General features: G+C 41.1%; 2 protein-coding genes across 8 annotated transcripts in view; one reads left to right on the forward strand and one right to left on the reverse strand.

Moving 5' to 3' along the window:
• Positions 1 to 4,349, reverse strand: part of DGLUCY (D-glutamate cyclase) — a 46,869-nt gene extending 42,520 nt beyond the window's left edge. Inside the window, exons 1-2 of one of the 4 annotated variants that reach the window (XM_032919893.1) lie at positions 4,031 to 4,349; positions 2,197 to 2,246 (exon numbers count right to left, since the gene is read on the reverse strand). The gene's annotated coding sequence lies outside the window, so the exon portion shown is untranslated. Of the gene's footprint in view, positions 1 to 2,196; positions 2,279 to 4,030 lie in introns of all 4 variants that reach the window. The other 3 variants (XM_030483215.1, XM_030483216.1, XM_030483218.1) reach the window with 3 other exon arrangements.
• A 372-nt stretch (positions 4,350 to 4,721) lies between these two features.
• The window catches only part of RPS6KA5 (ribosomal protein S6 kinase A5), an 80,728-nt gene continuing 65,506 nt past the window's right edge, over positions 4,722 to 19,943 (forward strand). For 2 of the 4 annotated variants that reach the window (XM_030484699.2, XM_030484703.2), the window contains exons 1-2: positions 4,722 to 5,278; positions 17,147 to 17,218. In XM_030484699.2, the coding sequence (XP_030340559.1) occupies positions 5,206 to 5,278; positions 17,147 to 17,218 (145 nt within the window). In that variant the 5' untranslated portion in view covers positions 4,722 to 5,205. Of the gene's footprint in view, positions 5,279 to 5,446; positions 5,466 to 17,146; positions 17,219 to 17,784; positions 17,818 to 19,943 lie in introns of those variants that run through there. The other 2 variants (XM_030484698.2, XM_030484700.1) reach the window with 2 other exon arrangements.

Below are 19,943 nucleotides of genomic sequence, written 5' to 3' on the forward strand. Positions count from 1 at the left end.
AATTTACCTACCCAGTCTACTTTTCTGACAGCTCCCAAGCACAAAATATTCAACTGCAGATTAAAAAAAACCCAAAACACCAAACAACCAAACACAGAGAACATACGTAAACTAGAAAGCAGAACTAATACTGTACTAAAACCTCATACAAAAGCTGTTTCATGTCATGACTGTCTTTCACGGGGAGTTCTTCCTTAAATTCATTTTGTGCTTTCCAAAATTTGATCCTCCTTTTCCCCTGCTGAGCAAATGTTCTCTGTGGAGTGATTAAGGGGAACATTTTGTAACATCGGGCTTTGCAACATTTGCACTTTGAAAGTAACACCTATTTCTGTAACAATTCAATGACCATAAGGAAGCACCAGACACCACCAACTTTAGCCCTATAGAAGCTACGTTTTTCATACGCAGCTCCCCTTCAGAGAGAAAGTAAATCAAGCACCTCAAAATCGTAAAGCAGTCACACCCTGGAAGTATGCAGCTACAGCACTCATTTTCTTCTTTCTCTTTCTCTTCTCCACTCGAAGTCTGTACACTGAGCATTTCAATTTCACCTCAGCCCTCAAACCAGCTTGGCATACCACCTCTTTTAGAACCAAAAAGGAAATGTTGTGACACTTTTTCTTAAATGAAGTTCAATAATCTTTCCATGTGGATATTTCCCACAACATTTTTTCCTCCCTCTCTTCACAATTAGGAATGGCAAGTAAATACACATATTTTTGAACAGTTGTGTTGTGGGGTAGAGCAGGGACATCTATCTTTAGAACTCTGTTATTCCACGTTCCAAAACTTGCAGCACACACTCAGCCCAAACACTGAACTGTTGGTTGGTTGACCTGTCAGGTTGCTCTTACACACATGAATATGAAAATGGTACTTAAAAAAACCCAAACATTTACACCAGGGAGGGAAAGTGGCTCTGCATCATCCCATAGTTTTAAATCCTGTTTTACACAAAATATTTTTCCTTTTCATTGGAGAGGTAATTTATTGAATGCACATCATACAAACAGTATTTTTTTGTTCAGTGTCACAGCACACACACAGATGAGTATTTAAAATGAAAATAATGTTTTCAGTCAGTTAAATTGCACTCAGAGCTGCGCTTTTAGAACAGCTTACATAACAAGGGTGGTTTTACTTCTCCAAACTACAAAGGAATCTCTCACAGACCATTCTGTACTCCCTGTGGATCTGTAGCCCATCGTTTCTGTATTTTCACATGCCTGCTTTGGCTGCAGGCTCAAGCCAAATTTCCTCCCTCATCTGACTCTGTGACTGTGTGTTAGTGATTTAAATGGGACAAAGGCAGAATTTGAGCGTTGGCACACGACTATCCATAATTCTGACTGCTGGCATGCTTTCGGGAATGGTTGGGCCTCTGACTAGTACTCTTCCAGGCAATGTCTTTGTAAAAGTTGGGGGCTACCATAACTCAGTAACACACTGCAATCTGTATAAACCTAGTAGACAATATGGAAAAGGACACCCTGTTTTGAAGGGGAAAGAATTTAGCTGTGTACATGCAAGTGATGCCATGCTATGTCATGCCACTTGCCCTGACACCTAAAGAACGAGTCCTAATCTCCTTTATTTTCTGGTACAGATGTAGCCTGTATGTTTACACCTACCTGTAAATCCTACCTACCCTTAAGCCTGGCAAAACCGTACCCTTTTACAACCATAGACAAAGCCACGTGATACTGCTTCAAAGACAAAGGTGACAGAGGTAATGAAACCAGCCTAGACCATTCCACTGAAGGTAGGTCTACTCTTAAATCAAGCACACAATCAAATTTAATTCTCCATTGCTCCCAAGAGTTCAGTTTAAATGAAAGCTTGAGCATAATCCTGTGCTCATGGGGTACTGACAGAGGTTTTGTATTTCAGTGCAAGTATAGCTCTTTTGTCTGTCAAAAGGTGGGATTCTGTCCAAGCATTCAGTAGGGCTGCTTTGCTGTTTCTGGATATGACACCCACTGCAAAAAAAATTTTAACACTGGAGAGATGACCATGTTGCTCAGTTACTCTTTCCAAGATGCAAGAAAAACAGTGGGTCCCTCGGTGATAACAATGAACTTCCAGTACCTGCAACTGTACTTTCCAACCTAGTCATAATTTAAATCTAAATATACAAGGTAATCACCATCTTGCTATACGCATCGTCAGCAGCTACCACAATGGATCACTAACCTTGGTTTGATGCTTTAGGGTTATGGCCTCATTCTTTAAAGCTGTTTTAGCTGAAATTTCCAAGGAGAAAAGAGGTCTCAGCCTGAGGCAAATAAGCAGATAAAGTCTGTCAAGCTGTGAAACCAAGACTATTAGCAAGGACTGTGAAATCATTGCCAGCTCCACTCACACTGAGTGCTAGTAAGGAACATAGTGGACTCAAATTTCAATTTCTCTCTTCTGAAGCTGCCAGGGACAGTTAGTCCAAAGTGGAGCCTAGCCGAGTCACTGGATGAAATATAGTACCAGTCTCTTTAAAATGTAACATCTGGGACACAGAATAATCAGAAGTAGTTGTTACTTCTTGTAAAGACGTAAAACTGATGCTCCCCACTAGCTGTATAAAGGAGCCGTTAGTTACAAAGATGCAAATATTTAACAATGAACTTTATCACTTTAATATTTTCATTATTTTCTCTTTTGTATTTTAATATTATGCTGATGTAACATTTACTATCTCTGTAACAGACAGGCTTCTAAAATCAAGTGACAAAATTAGGGAATCAATTATTTTTCAATTTGAAAACATCTTGTGATCAGACTTTCTGTATTTAGAGTCTTGATGTAATACTGTCAGAAAGGCATGGATGGACATTTTCAGTGAAATTATGTGTGTACCATATGCTACAGGGAGATACTTCAACAGAACACCTGCACTGCTTAGTGGAAAATATCTTAAAAAGTTTTACTGATAATACTCTGAAACCCTTGGAAAGTATTTTTACTTTGTGTGTGAAGAAGACCAATCACCAAAACACCCTAAACCCAAATCTGTAATAGAAAGCTCTTAACAATTTTAAATAGTTCAATCTAATTTCCTTACAGGAAACCGTAGAAATGTGTGTATGCGTACATGTACATGTTATATATATGTGTGTACATATACACACAAATATGTAATACTGTAATGTGAGTAAAGGATTAACAGAAGACATTTTATTTCACTGATGTTTGATGTACCAGAATCAGACACTGCATGAACACAGCTGCTGTATGTGACATGGCACTGCAAATTAGCACCTTGTTATACAGTGTCAAAAGATAGGAAGAAATAGCACTCAAAAGCAACAAGTCAGAAATTACTGTAAATTAAGAGATAGAGAAAAGTGACTTGTGTGATGTCTTGAGGAAATGTGGACTGCTTTAAATATGTCAGATTGTTTCCAAAACACAAGAGTCTGAGAAGCTTAACTGAGATGATTCAAAACACATCTTCCTTAAAAACGAAATCAAAACCCACTGTGAGGACAGTGTGTCCCACGCAGCTAATGGGACCAAAGGAAAATGCCCCAAGCAGTGCAACGTGAACAGCGTACACGGACACAGTGGCCCAGCGCCTTCTCCCACTCCCGCCTCACAACATACCAAAGTAGGAAACCCCCAAAGAAGCACGTCCTGCGCCGACATAACCAACCAAGCCCCTCTTTGCTTCGTAATCTTTCAGCCATCATAAAGATTAGTTTATCTTCCAGTAAATTCAGACCCTCCAACCTCCCAAGGCGACGGCTCCGCTCACCGCGCCGAGGCCGGGCCGCGGACGCTGCCTGCTCCCCCAGCCCGAGCCGTCGGGTCCCCTGGCCCCTGCGAAGGCCGCACCAGGGGCGACGCGGCGCGCGTCAATCCCACCCAACCTCCTCAGCGCAGCTCGGTCCCAGGCCTGCGCTCACCCTCCGCCCCGGGCCCCGCCGCCCACAACCCTATTCTGTGGGGCCCTGTAGCCTGCGAGAGCTGAGCGCGAACCGCACAGCCGCGGCGCTGTCCCTGCTGCCGAGCGCTGGCCTGAAGACGGACATACCGACGTGCCGCATTGACGGCGGCAGCTCTCCAGCTGCCCCAGCCCAGTGAGGCGGCCGGGCCGAGGCGAGGCGCGCCGCCCCGCACGGACAGGCCGCTGCTGTGGGCCTGCACACACCGCCCGCGCCGTGCGGGAAGGCGGAGGCTCAGCGGGAACATAGAACGCACATCCCCCATACCCTTTGGCCGTGCCTTACTCCTCCCTGCCCCGTCGCGTCCCTCAGCGAGAGACTACCCTGCTCCCCTATCCCGCCGCCGCATCCTCTCGCGCCAGACTACAGCTCTGCTCGGCTCCCCCCTGCCGCCACTGCGAGTGGGGATACCCACAGCTGCTTCGCGTCCCCGCCCCCGTATGATGGAACCAGCCCGTAACCCGAGGGGAGGGGGCCACCGCCGCTCCCACAGGATGATTGCCAACCCCAGTGCCCAATCAACGCCTTCCCTTTTCGCTAGGCAACCCAGCGCCCGCCCCCACGCGGGGGGTTGGAGAGGCGGGTGGGAATGTTTACAAACAAGGTGAGGGAGTAGAGGAATGGGGGGGATATAGGGGGGCCGGAGCCAGTGGTTAGCGCAGCCGCTGAGCCAATGGGGGAGCGCGCCGCTCGGCGGAAGGGCGGGGGAGGTACGTGCAACGTTTCTCTGCCCAACAGCCGCTGGGGTTCGCGGGCGCGCGCGCGCCCAATGAGCGCTCGGCTCGGGGAGGGAGGGGGCGCGAGCGCCCGAGTAGGAGCCGCTCCTCCCGGCGCCCCCTCCTCCCGCGTCGCGCAGCCTATCCCGGCTGGGCCGCGCCGGGCTCGGCCGGGCGCCGCGCGGCTCCGCTCCCTCCTGTTGGGCGGGGAGGGCGGCCGGAGCAAGGGGGAGGGGAGCCGCAAGGACATGGGCTGGCTCTGAGGGCCGGGGGAGGGAAGCCGACGTGCGTGTGCCTCCCTGTATTTTAATAACTGTTTGTTGTCGGGTGGTGTGGGGTTTTATTTTTTTTCGCCTACGGCGGAGGGGGGAGCAGCCGCCCCCCGCCCCAGCGCGCCTGCATGGCTCCTCTCCCCCAGAGCGCCCCTGGAAAATAAAACCCGCCTCGGGCCAGGTGACATACCCCCGCCTCCGAGCTCTCTCACACACACACACGCACATACACACACGGGGAGCGGCAGGGGCGGGGGAGCACCCGCCTGCGAGACCATGGAGGGACCCTCGGGCCCGGCGGAGGAGGGGGAGCTGCCGCTCCTCACCGTCAAGCACGAGCTGAGGAACGGTGAGCGGGGCGGGCCGGGGCGGCCGCGGGAGGTCATGGCGGGGGAGGGGGGTGCGCCAAGGGGAGCGCTCCTGCCTGAGGGGAGGGCGGCGGGGGGTGCCGGGGGGGTCCGGCCGCCGGGACTTGGGGAAGAAGTGCTGAGGTAGGAGGTTCAACATAGTTGATCGGGACCGGTAGGGAAATCTCGGTGAGAAAAAAAAAGCCCCAGAGGATGAGCTGAAAGACATGGGCAGGGGCGTGTGAGGTGCGGGGGGGGGGGTGTCTCTTATTTCTGAAAAAAAGTATTTCAGTTGGACTTGTGCGTATTTAGATCCCCTGTCCCGCTTCCCTAGTGGTATTTGGCGCTTTTGAAGGAGATGAGGGTTAGACAGTCTTTTTTACCCCCTCCCCTTTTTATTTATTTTTTTTTTTTTTTTAATTTGTGTGTTTGACTTTTATGGCTGTGTCAGTATGGGGAGGGGAGGGCTGTTTGTTACAGTCCTAAATGATGTCGTTTTCTGTGACAGCTTTTCTCTGACCTCGGTGAAATGCCGGAATTGTAGGGAGGGGAATGTGCCAACATGTAGCCGCAGAGTTAGCTGGCTTTTCAGCCTATTAATCTTGTAGCCCAGTAGTTACTTGAAGACCCTCTGGAGAGGTGGTTCAACACATGAAATATATATGACCTTTCAAGATAATAGCAGAAATGCTCTGTCGTAGGTTGTTACGTTGGGGAAGATCTTTACATATTTTTAATAGGTGCTCTGTGCTTCTCAGAAGTTTCCAGGCAACTTGAATACAGCACTAAATCTAGACTTTACTTTTAATTTAGAAATGCACGTAAAACATAATCCGGATGTATGTTCTCTGTTAACTATGGAGGTACTAATAACTCATGCCCTTTATTCCTTTTCTCTAATCTTTTTTCTCCATGATGAAGTAAAAGTAAATGCTGTTCGTGATGCTGTTCATCGTAAAAGTTTGAGAGAGCCGCCCCCCGGATTAGTGTGGTTGACATTAGCTAATGGGCCGATGGGGATGGCAAGTGCTGGGTCTCTTTGATCGCGTTGAGCCTTCTGTCCCCTTGTCACTCGGGGCTCGGCGGAGGTGCCCCAGCGGAACGTAGCTATCACTGCAGCTTAAAAAAAAAAAAAAAAAAAAAAAAGGCGGTCTTCCTGATAGCTACGCAGAAACCAAAGGGACTGTAGTTTCCTTCTTTCAAGAAGCAGCAAAAGACTCGTGGAAAACATACTTTTCTCGTTGGGTATTGCTAAATTTTACTGTGCAGGATTAAAAAAGAGTAAGGGGAAAGGAAACGGAACACATTTATTCTGTGTGTTTACCTAGCTATGTCTAGATCTTTTTTTATAAAAGTTAGGACAGCACATACCCTGAGGGATAGTTATTTAAAGATAGTTTGAGGAATACACACAAACTAGACAAAGAGCTGTCTAATATAGCGTAACAAGCAATTTTCATTTTGATCCTGGTCTTAAGTCTGGACACATTTCAGAATTCTCAGCCTTGCTTGTGTCTTTTCAAGCTTCTAGAATTCAATCTAATAGGAATAAATTGCTTTTCCCCTCCTGTTTCTCTTCTCCTTATTAAGTATTTAGAAAACTCTGCTGTCTGAAAAATGCTTTCTAGCAATGGCTTGTCTATTTCTGGAGCATTAGGGTGGAGGAGGGAGCTGCTCTGTCATGTACTCCTGGGAGACTCCTACTCCTAAAGATGTCAATAGTGTCATTGCTATGCAAGACGTATCAAGATACTGTTTCAGAACTTGTCTCTACACAATACACAGAGATGCAATAGTTTAGGGAGAAAAATTGCAGTCAGCTCTGCTGATACAGAAATATGTAAATATAGGATACTTTGGATATTTTTCTTAGGTTTTTTTTGTCCTGGGTCTGGCTGTGTGGGTGCTTACCTGCTGGCTGGGGTTAACCCACCACATTGTTAGTGTGCAGCACTTTTGCTTCATTTTGGGAAGAAGGGTGAGGGGACATGCAAGAGCCAGACGATCTTCATTTTTAAATACTGAGGTTGTATACCATGAATATCCTTTCAGTGTGTGATTTGTTTAGGTTATAGTGTTCCTCTCCTCTCTGTGTTCTTTGATGGTGATAGCTCTGTGACTAATTGCCCGATTTAGAATTACATATCGAAAGTAGCTGTCAGTTGACAGATGAAAAAGAGGTCAGTTTCCACAGTGCTTTGAAAGAATGTACTATTGTGGTAGAAAATAGTGGCTTCTTTGAGAAAGGAGTGTCACATTTTCATGGTGTGGAAGTTGTTGCTTGAACCTCTTGATAACAAGCTCAAGGTGCAAAAAATTATATATTCAAATCATTTAGTTAATGCAGGTGAACCTACAGTTATACTTTGTATTTGCAATTACTTGGGTGTTGGAATTGATCTAAAAATACTAAATGGTTTAGACACAGGCATTGATTACAGTCAAGTGAGAGTGAACATACTATAAAACTTGAGTTTAAGATGAAACAAGTATTTTCAAGAATGAAACAGATGATTGTTGTTACCTTCAAGCAAGTATTGCGGCATATGAAAATGCACAGTTAGAGCATATGCAGTGCAGCGCTATTTCTACACAGCTCAGAGCTGATTGTTAACCCTGTCGTACCATGGTTTGACTTCTTTTAGACTTTGACTTTGAAATTACAGTGCTGGCTTTGATATGTAAGGTAAATCTTAATTTTGCCTCTATATCTCATATTCTTTGGGCCCTGAAACTCCCGTGTTGCATGACCAGAAAGCAGTTAATGAAAAAACATCACTTCATAGGCATGCAGATTGGGCCTGTGATAGGGAAGGAGCTGTGGTGCATAACACTTGAGTGTCTCTCTGAGATGCCATGTGATTTGTTGTATTACAGATACTGGGCACTGCTCTGTGTATGTGTATATATATATTTATTTATTTTCATGGTGCAAAGAATAGGAATGTCCCCCCACTGCTGGGGAAGCTCTAATGTATGCATGTGCTTCAATGATTGTTCCTTCAGTTGGTTATTTTGCAGATTAGACACAGCAGCGACTTATAGGACACATTTCAGTTAAGAATTATTTTCTCCTAATATATATAGTAACTTCCCCTCCTTCCCCCTTCTCCTGTCACACAAACCATTTCTTCCTCAATAGAAACCTTGTAATTCAGCCACTTTAGAAGAGTCACCATCTTTTCTCACTTTGGGAAGGAAATGAGTTTTTGGGGAAAGTGGAATCACCTTCTTTTTTCAGGAAGTAGAAATAAAAATATGCCAAAGATCAAATGGTAGGAAGTGGTGACTGTCTCTGCTTCCCACTGAAGCTCTCCAGTGAAAATATTAAGAAAAAGAAATTTTCTGCAGCATCTATTTCTGGAACCTTGTAAAGGAAAAAGTTGTATTTTTTGAAGGCTAACCTTAGAGTTTGTGCAAGTTCTTTTTGGAGACCTAAGAAGTTTCATATTATTTACAGTGAAAAAGGTATGTCATTGCCTCTTCACATTTTCTGTTTACTGGTAATGCCGTGGAACTGAGCAATGGTAAATGTAAAACATATTAGAGTTTTTGTGCGATAGGGAAGGATGTGGGCAGAGAAGGAACAAAAACTGTGATGCAGGCAGATAAGAAGGAAATAAAACTGTTAAGAATGAGATTTTGTCCCATCTCCTCTTGACTTCTGTCGTAGCTCTTGTTTTTGGGGAAAAGAAATAAAATGAGGATTGAAGGATCCTTAACCTTCAGTGTGTGTCTCATGCATGCGCACTACCTGCTTTGCCCAGTGAGAGGCAGAGATAACCAAAACTGGGATCTCGAAGGGAATATCTGAGATATTCCATGAATGCATGGGTGATAGGCTGTGTATATGTATATTTTTTTCTTTTTTTTTTTCTTTTTTGGCTTTACGACATTTTTCTTTTTGGCAAGTCCGTTTTGAAGAGGATAGTGGATTCATTTTAATATTGTCACAAACTTTGAGCTAAAGAACTTGTTTTAGTTTGCAGTTTGTCTGAATGCGTGACATGCAAAAAGGCATGTACAGCCCAGAAGTCAACATAGCAATGGGCTGCAAGGCTCCAGAGGCAGAAGAATTTGGAACTTCTGCTTCAGTCAAATAGTCTAACTTGTAATTCAGCATGAAAATATAAAAGGTTTCAGACCATAAATTCATGGACTTTTTGAAGGGTTTAATATTGCAAATTTTTATTTACTCCTCCTTGAATGAGAATGTAAACTAGAGTAGATTTATTTGTGAACTGTAAGGTTTGTGTTATATCGTAAGGCATTGTGAAAATTCCTATGGCTAAAAAACATGATGAATCATGCATTAAATAGAGTAGTCAGCCTTCGCTATGGAGCTATATCTGGCACCTCTACAGTACTCTATTTTTTATTTTTAAAAAGAAATGTTCTTAAGAAAGTTTGAAGATACTTTTAGAATACAATTTTGTGTAAGACACTTTTTTTAAAATTTGACTGTATTCTGGGTATTGTTTAGATATCAGGAGATATTAATAGTTGACTATTTCAAAACTTGGATTGCTTTTACTTCTACTTTTCGCTTTTGAGCACTAAAATACATGTGCTTCCATTGCTGTGGGAAGTATGAAGAGTGTTTTAAGAGACTAACTTTATGAATCATCCTTATTAGAACTTAAATCTCTAGTTTTTACTCTTTACAGAATCAATTCTTCTTAATGTTTTGTACTGTAAGAATTTATTGTTAGTATCTTCTGGTAACTTTGATTATGATACACTTTGGTTATCAAGGGGAAGAATGACTATTGATCTATTGGTTTTTGTTTCCACACACACACACACACCCCCCCCCACCCCCCAGGATTTGGAGTCTAACAAACCTGCTAATATGATTTGTAAAAGGGCCTGATACCATTGCTTATTTTGCTGTCATTGCTTCAGTGATATTCTATAAAACGTCTAATGTAGATGAGGACTAGTAGTCGCAGTTGTTGTCAGCCTGTTGTTTACCTTTGTTCCAATGTATTCTAAATGTGATGGTTTAAAAGCTCATGCTGGATTCCGCAAAAGAGTTGGGAGACTCCTGTACTGCTTTAATACATTTCAGGATTTTATTCAGGAGGCAATTCATAAAACACTTGCCAGAATTGTTTAAACGTAAGAGAAAGCCTGGTTATCTGAGAGTGTGATTTGCAGCTATATTCTTCATGTAAATATTTGCTGGATCCCCTCATTGCTTGTCATCATCTGATACCTTATGGTAGACATTCTTTCTTTCTCCTGCATGTGCTCTTCCCCCCTCACACCCTCCCCCCCTCCCATTATACAATCCTGATGATGAGGTGCAAGCTCTGCTTCTGACTCATTCTATAGATAGGCAGATGACCTCCTTTACAAAGGACTCATGTTACACATGGTCACTTTATTTGCTGGTTTTGTGTTTTGTGATCTATTGTGACTGTTTCCTCTTCCCATTTTTTGTTGATGTCAAAATATTTCATACTGGCTTAGACAGATGGTTATAAAAGCTTTACCTGAGAGAGGATAATTCTGAAGATAATTCTTAAGTTTCCTGGTTAATGTCTGCGTAGACTAATATGTAAATACCTTCCATCAACATTTAAATCGTCAGTTGCTCTTGTTTTGATGATAATTGACATTCTGTTATTTTTAACACTGTTTCCAAAGCATCTGTGATTGAATAAAGTGTATTTTTTTTAAGTGTTGTACTGATTTCTGATGATAGAGAAGACCAAAGTTAATTTGTTTTAGTTATAATTTCTTGTTTGAAAAGCTGTGCACAATCTTTAGATAGCTGTTATTTTGATCTGACTGATTTAACTCTGTTCAGCATTAGATTATCTATACCAGCTTTATTCATTAGTATCTTGCTTAATTGCATTTTGGGTTTTTTTGATTACAATGTGATATATAGTGTTATGACACATTAAGCTTCTAGCTAACCATGGAGGTGCTTCTAGGTTGAACCTTGGTGACCTCACAGTGATTCATCTCACGGTAATGTTAAACCTTATAGCAAAATCGCCTCTGTGATAGCAAAAGGGCCACTGCCTGTGAATGCAAATAGATCTTAACATGGAGCATTTTCCAGTTCAGACTATTGTAAATCAGGATTGTTAATCTCTGATGTCTGCAGTTTTATCTTTATTTCAGCTTCTGATGTGTAAACGATAAATTTGGTAGGATAGTTTTCTGCAGCTTCAGTCTATTTTCATAATGGTAATGATAGTTTCCTGTCATGTTCCCTGCAGCATTTCTTGCTTCCAAATTTCCACATAATGTATTCCACTTAGCTGATACTTCAGAGGTCTTTGTCATCTTTGGCTGTGTAACGTTTTAGCTTCCAGGCCGTCTAGAATGGGATCAGCAGCTTTGTGAGATCTTGAATATTTTATCAGTTCAGATGGCCGTTGTCTTAAGCATCTAGTATTATAGAGAATGAACAGTTGTCACCCCAGTTATTTAGTTGTGATGCTAGGGTTCAGAGTAACATGAATTACATTTTCTCTTCTTTGGTGTGAGTTCAGAACTGTGTGCATGTTTTATTTTTGCTCCCAATTCTTCATTTGGCTTAAGAAAAATGCAGGTAGTCCTTGAGATGATATGCTTTTTAAATTCCATTTTAAGTTTGTAAGATAGATCCCTGACCTGATTAAATGGTACTCTTGTTCAGTGACATGACAAATACTAGTTGGTGATGTAGTGTCAGATTTCAAGGACTGTGGAATATTTTTCAATTCCCTTTACAAATAGTTCTCAGTTGCTGTAACCAGTTACAATCAAAGCATAACTTTATATATAGCAGAAAATTAGTATAACATCCTAGATGCATTTTCTTTAGTGTGTAGCAATAGTTGTGTGGTTTCTGTTACAGGGTGGCTTTGTGTTGGTGTCCCGTTGTTGTCGTCACCACCCTGCCCCCTCCCGAATGTGCCAGTTTTGCTTAATTTCAAGGAAAAGCACCTACTCCTCACTCTGAGTAAGGGATAATCTCAAATTTGTGTTCATATAACTGAAATCAGCATCTATTTTTTGTTGCAGTGACTTAAAATAGATCTGTTAGGTGAGAGAAGATGGGCCATTCTCTAAAGTAACGGGTTAGAATCAAGTTGATGTTGGTACAAGGCACTGGACACCTAATACTACAGAATGTCTGCTGTCCTGTTTTCCTAACTTTCTCTCTTCTTCTTTAAGTTGTCTGAGGTTCATTGTTCTGCTCAATAAAACAGATGGTTTCATGTTGCAGAGAATAGCAGACAAGTCACAGCTTTCAGGCAGAGCTTGTCTTTGAAGGTTGCTTGATCTAGTTCAGTAGAGGAAGCTCTAGTTGTGCTTGTCTGCTTCAAAAACCTGTATGCTATCAAGTCCAGAAACAGAGGACACAGCATATCTTAGTTTGAAAACAACCACTGTTGAAATACTGTTTCTTGAAATCATAAATGTACAATTAAAAGCAAATAGGGTAATTGCACAGTATCAGCTTTCACAGTTCTTAGTTTACAGATACAGTGCAGGCAACAGTCATGTCTCTTATGTCATTTGGAGATCCTCCGTCAAGCAGAAATACTTTGTTCTGGTTTCCAGAGTTAAGCAGGCTGTCCTGCTTCCAGGCGTCTGAGAACACCACCACTGATCTTCATGCATTGGTGTCTCTGCATGCGGAGGTTTGTCTTCGCGGTGGGAATATTTCTAGATATTTGCTTCCTATTTTACCTTCTTTTTGTCCATAATGGAATAGTACCACCATTTCCTCTTTGTTTTTATGGATGCTGTGATGTCTTGGCAATCCCCTTGAGTCTTTGTTTCTGGGTTGATCTATTGTATCTCACTGTTGTCCTCACCTGCATACTCTCCTTACTGTGTTGGTCCAGTGCTGATTGCTGTGAATTAGAGTGAAGCATGAGTAAGTGGAAACTTTTTCTCATTGTGCATCTCTGCAGTTAGCTTGTCTCCTAGAGGATCCCCTCAGCTTACTGCTGTTTTGTTTTTGGTTTTTTTTTCCCCATGATGTACCATCCTCCTTTATACTGCTGTGTCATTTGTAGCTTCAGATCATTTGTGAAATAACTCTCGTCCTGTTGACTTGGGCAGTACTTTCCTCCTGTCCAAGCTTAGTTCCCTTCCTTGGTACTCTTCAGCTTATGTATCAACAGACTTGGAAAAAAAAAAAAAAGGGCATGAAGAAGTACATTTTCTATTTCCAAATTTGCTTTCCTTGTGCTCAGTTCTTGATTTAAGACCTTTCCCAAAGCTGCTGTTTCTGAATGGCATCTTTGTGTACACTGAAATGTTGTTATACTATTTGCTAGAAATATTGCTGGCTAGATGCTAGAGTGTAAATCCTGTTGCACTCTTGACGGATATGTTGTCTTCATGCAGGTTGCACAGGCAATTTTTGTTCAGGTTCTGATACCAATCTTTTCACTCTTCTGTCAGCACAATCTTTTAAAGCCTCTCTAGCTTGGAACAGTTGTCTTGGAATTGCAGAAATCATTCCTTGTGAAAGGTCCTCTGGCAGCGGTCATTTGGGTTCTGGGGAGTGACTGGTGAATACAGTCTTTGGCATCTTTGAATACAGATCTTTGGGATTTATACTTCTGAAGGCAAGCTGAAGGAAATGTTGGTATGGCAACTTTCATCCTGGAGAAGCTGCACCTCATCTCAGCTACTATGTCAGGAAGTGCTGCACCTGATTTCAGCAGATGAAGACAAAGAACTACTCTAGCAGCGTCATCGGAAAGCACGTGGTACAGGCACAAGGTCTACAGCTTGCGTTTCTAAGGGCATGACTTCAGAGATGGACTGAATGCAGCAGCTCAGACTGTGGAGCAAGCCATTGCCAGCCATGGCAACACTGGGAGAAGCACTTTCTAGGAATTGTTAATCTCTTCTTGTAGCTTTGAAATTTTTTTTAGATAATCCTACTTCTTGCTTTATAAGGAGTAATTCTGAGAGAGAGTTTGTATGTCTCAAGTGTCCTATCATACCTCTGTGTGTTATGCAGTGCTTTTTAGCTATCTGATCTTGTGTGACGGCTTTTTTCCTCAGTATTATGCAAAAAGAATGAGGTGGGACTTATAGTATTTGTATGCTGATTTGTGCTGTAGTTGCTCCTTTTACTATGAAAATAATATTACAATAACCTTCAAAATTTTTTTCAATGATAAGACAATTAAACATCCTAAATGGAAGTAAAAATAGCATTAAGTGGATAATGCAGAATTATAGTTCACATTGAAACAAGTAGCTATAATTCAAACTAGGTATTAGCTTTTTACTGTGTAACCTCGTAAAAATGAGAAAGGTTTTACTAATGCTATTGAATGTGGAATACAAGTTAAATTGGGTTTGTGGTACATCTTAGATTAATGGATTAAGTTTAGGACTTGATATCTCTTTAGGATTATAGCCAGCACTACAATGTTAATGGAGACGCAGTGTTTCTCTGTGTTCCGCTCTCTGTCTTCCTATTCAGTGCCAAGAATATGGCAGGATTAAATGACTGTTTTGCTTTCTAGAAGGGTGTTCAAATGAAAAGCCTTCTGCTGACAGCTCTTAAAGGATGTGAGATGGTAAAAACTTTCTGTAGTACTCCATAATAGAAGACTGAAATCGGTGATTTCTCAGAGAAAAATTTCTTCCCACTCTGAGTTCAGCACTTACTCAGCTAGTACCCAGAGAAGTTCTATGTCCTGAATCTCTTCAGTGGCACCCACTGCTTCATTAAAACTGTGGACGCTCTAGTCTGGTCTCTTCAGGATAGTCCCTGACTCATGCTGTCCTTGGCAGGAAAGACACGGTTTTGAAACTGTATACATTCAGTACCATTCTCAGTACTTGTTAACACGAGTAATAAGTAATACTAAGTTGCTTCAAGACAAACTGCTTTCTGACTCTGACAGGACTTACCGTAATTATATAGACACTAACTCAGTCTAGATTTGCCTTACCGGCTATTACTCTGTTCTTGGCGCATGAGTACATCTTCCTTACTGCTGGCTTCAGCAATGACTGTGGTGTAGCACTAGCAACAGTAATTGTTCTGTTTGCAGTGAAAATAGTACAGCAAACTTCAGTTCAACTTGTATGCTGCATATTGCCTCATTGATTTGTTAATGATTCTGGTACTGTCTTGCCTAGTACAAGTTATTAAAATGGAACTGATCACAGAAAATCATTGTCACCTGTGCTTCTGTTTGTACAAGAAAAAATCCTGAAAGGTCTCTTAGACTTTCTAATCTCCCAGAAATTTCAAATGGTCTCTCTGCGTTTACACTGAGTTTGATTAATGCCTTGTAAAGATGAATGGCAGGAATTGAAAATAATATTTTAGATGAGATTTCATTAGTGCCTTGCATGAGAGCACTAATGTTACCCTCTCCCAACTAGATGCATTTTGTGTATGTGTGCAGATTCCTAGGATTGTTGGAATAAGCCACCAATTTGTTTTTTCATTTATTTAGTGTTTGGATTTTTTTATACTTGTGTCTCCTTTGCAGAGAGATGTCTTTCTGAAGCTTTAAGTTTCTATTTGTTTTGAGTTGTTAAGTTACTGCAGTTCTGCGAATAGAGACTGACTATACATTTTGATAACTCGGAAAGCACACTGTCTTGGTAAAGTTTCTTAGAAATATCAAACCACGTGAGAATTTCTGTTGAATGGAGTAAGCTAATTTCAGCATCTCATATCAAAGAGCTTTCCTCTTTTGGTTAAGACATCATTGCATTTTAAATCTGTGGTGCTGCTACTGAAAGCTTCTTTGCATTTTTCCTAAGCCTCTTTTTTTTTTTTCTCTCCCTTCCCCTCCCCAACTAGCCTTTAGACATACAGTATGGCTTGAAGTTGCTCTTTGAGAGGCATTCTTTTAGCAACCATGCCAGCTTATGCAGCTTCTGCTGCTTGATGCTGAATCTTTAATTATGCTAGAAAAACTGCTTATGCAGCTGCTCAATAAAGTGGATCAGGGAACTGAACTTGGTCAAGAATAATTAAACCTGGTTACTTTTTGCCTTACTGCTTTTAACCTGGATCATTTCAATGAGCAGCTTTGCTGAATGGCCTGCAGTCATATTCATGCAAATGAATGGATAATATTATGATAGGAGTGAAAGATGGAAAAAGCCAGGAACTGCTTAAGGCTTTATTTTAGCAGCTTATAAAAGGGGAAAAAAAAAAAAACCAAACCCCAACCAACCACCAACAAACCTACCCACCACAATTCCTTTTAAAAATAGGGCTCTTCACTTCCCTGCTTATAAAAGTGTCTGTTAGACAAAAAAAACCACAAAATACTAAACCCCCAAAAAACCCAAAACAAAAAACTCACTGCTATAGATTTGTATAAACATAGAACCTCCTCCTCCCAAACTCCCCAACAAATGGAACAACTTTGTAGCAGGTTAGATTTTAGCAAATGTCTTTGTTATTTAGACTTGAGGTCTTTCCTACTCAATGTTAAATGCATAAACAGTTATTGGAGCTCTGCTTATGTCATCCCAAGCACCATATAATTCAATAACATGGGAGTATTCAGGGTGCTAGGGCTAAGGGATGACCTGATCGTTGTCTATAACTATATAATTAGAGATTACAGATGAAGTGGAACTAGAGTCTTCAGAGGTGTCCAGTGATGAGACAGTGTATACAAGCTAGATGGGCTTCAGTGATTATTCTGTGATTTTAATACCTCCAGGATCATTGATGGTAGCAAGAAGATTGCTCTCCCTTGCTTTTCAAGTTAAAAGAGTACAGAATGCAACTGGCTGTCCTTTTACTGCTGCGTATTTTGTTCATCTGCTAACTTCTTGATACCGAGGCTGCAGTAGTATGTTAGAATGATGTTTTACTGTGCTGCATATCTAACAATTTTTTTTTTTTCCTTCAGCAAATTTGACAGGCCATGCAGAGAAAGTTGGCATTGAAAACTTTGAACTCCTGAAGGTTCTTGGAACAGGGGGTAAGGTGCACTGTTTTTCTAAGTTGAATGTTTGAAGCATTACTCTAAAATATAATTCTGTTTTCTAGCTGAGGTTTTGGTAATTGAAACATTATTTAGGAAGGTATATCACTTTCATATTGCATAACATAATTTTCTTCACTTTTTTTCCTCACAAATATTGTTTAAATTGGAGGTAATATGTTCTAGTTTACAGCCCTTTTTGAATATACACTTAAGGAAAATAAATGGCATGAGATTTGTGACGATTTAATACAGTTTGTGAAAAATCTGATCTTAGTTAAGGTATGGTCTTGATAATTTCATTAAATTTTCAGACTGTGTTTGGAGAAAAACAGTAATGTTAGTACATTATTGAATAAGATGTTGGACTCTTTTAACTGTATGTTTCAGAGTTGGCAATGACTTGGCTAGTCTTTTTCTGTCCTGTTCAAATCCCAGTAATTTTTAAGACAGAAATGTTCACAGTTGTAGTGTGGATTTCAGCACAATGTTGAAGCTTTGTACGATCTTGTAGGATTGCTGACTGTAACTAACAAAAAAGCTTTGTTTCTCCTTTGTTCAAGGGACTCATGCACAGGCCTGTACACAGACCAAAAGTAATGGCTTTTATTCTTCTTTGTGTATTTATGGTTTCTTTTAGTCAGTATTAACATCAGATGCAGTGTTGAGTAGATTGGGATAATCACAAAGGTGGACTATCATCAAGGTCTGTAGAAATTTTAAGTTAGTTATGATATTAATTTTGGAGTGTTACCAGCCATTAATGGCTGGTACTGAGGCTATAATTGCATAAGCTGCTACCTCACTGAAAAGAGCTAAGGGTTTTGATTTTAACATTTAGCTGTCATACAGATTCTTTCATAAATTCATTAAGCCGTTAAATCACCTGAGAGTATATTTTTCTGTTTCTGAAGTAATTTTTTAAAAATTTAATTTTAACAGTCTTAGACTCAACCCTTACTGTTGTATTTTAGCAGTTAGGGCTAGAGGTGAGGACACTTTAATATTCATAGGTAGAAACAGCTATTAAGAAGTGGTCAGTATTGGTCTAAGTGGGGCTGCCAAAGATTAAATAAATTTTGTATTTATGTGAGGATTTCTTTCTCTTCTGCTGATGGAAACATTGTCTGAATTTTTAATTATATGTGCGTGCGTGTGTGTGTGTGTATGTGTATGTGTGTGAAAACCAGTCCCATACCTGAACTTCTTTTCCTTTTTCCTTACCACTGCTGTTAGTTTGAGGTCACTTTAATATTACAGCTATTGCATTCAGAATAGAAAGTAAGTTTTTGTGGTTTCATAAGTGTCAGTCTTCATGTTCAGACTAGTAGTAGCCTGACCTCCTTTTACTGTCTTCAGGCAGTACCTCCAAAATTCCCCTTTAGCTGTTGTTAGACTGCTGTCTGTCATTCATTGCTACCTTCCACACCCTCTCTTCTTTATGAACAGATTAGCCAAATTTCTCTTGGCCTGGGGTACTCATAATCATAGCACGTAGTCCTTAGGCTCATAGATCAAAGCTATCCTATCCACTCAAGTTAACAGGGTAATTTTTGAGTGACCGCTTTCAGAAAAGGCTACTGCAATGGCTTGACAATGGATGTTGTCAGTGGATGGTGTGTGTCAGTGAAGAAGAAGCAGCTGAGGAAGCATGCCTGTCTGTCTTCATCCTGCTCTCGTAGTCATGTTGCTCCCAAAACATCTTTTGTCTCAGTAGACAAGCTATTTCAAGAACTCACTAGAAGATTCCTGCAAACTTCAGGATCCCAAGGGCACCTGGGATATCCTGGAATGGCATTTGTAGAAAGAATAGTTGTTTGGGTTTTTTTGTCAAGGAAATGCTAGTTGCACTTTTTTGCTATGTAATTTCAAACAGCCTGAGGTTCTTGCTTTGGAAATCTAGACCATCAGAGCAGTCAAGAAGCTTTGTTCAGTCTTAAGAGTATCACAGCTAAGACTAGTGCACTAGGTGTGTCAGAGGTTGTTGCTTTCCAATTACTGGACAGCATTAAATGCAAGTGGCCTGATCAGAATGGCAGAAGTTCTGTTTGCTTTAGAGGAAGTGGCCATCTGTGAATTATCAGTGTTTGCAGTAGCATGAAATCACTGAAAACAGAACTGGAGTTAAGTTGAAGAGGTCCTCTAATTGCTTGGCCGAAGACACAATCAATTATACCTGCATCATCCCTGGCAACAATTAATTCTTGAAAGACTCCAGTAGTAGAGATTCTGCAACCTTCCTAGATGTTCCTGCTGAGGATTTTTAATTTCCAAGCTTGAGAAGCATTCTGGGGATTGCGATATGCAAAAATCCCTCCTCATTCTTGCAAGAAGTTTCTGAAAGAATGGTATTTCGCAATAGAATATATCTGTGTTAAGGCATTTCTTCTTGTTACAGAACCACAGAGAACATGTACAAATTGACTCTCGTATTGTTAGTTTAATAACATACAAATCCCTTTGTAAAAACTTCATTTTTAGGAAGTTCTAGAACTACCTGGCCTATGCCAAGAATTATTGTGCAAGCACTCAGTCTGAAGTTTAGAAAACCAGCTTACATGTTGTATCTGCTGCATGTGAAAAGTCTGGGGCTATACATTCAATTATTTAGCTATTTTATGGACTCTATGTTTTTTCTGTGTAACATACCTTATTGTTTTCCCCACAACTTTCACAGCAGAGAGATTATTTTTCAAAAACTTCATAAGACTCTAACCACCTG

Source organism: Strigops habroptila, chromosome 4, assembly GCF_004027225.2.
Source record: "Strigops habroptila isolate Jane chromosome 4, bStrHab1.2.pri, whole genome shotgun sequence".
Taxonomy (NCBI): domain Eukaryota; kingdom Metazoa; phylum Chordata; class Aves; order Psittaciformes; family Psittacidae; genus Strigops; species Strigops habroptila.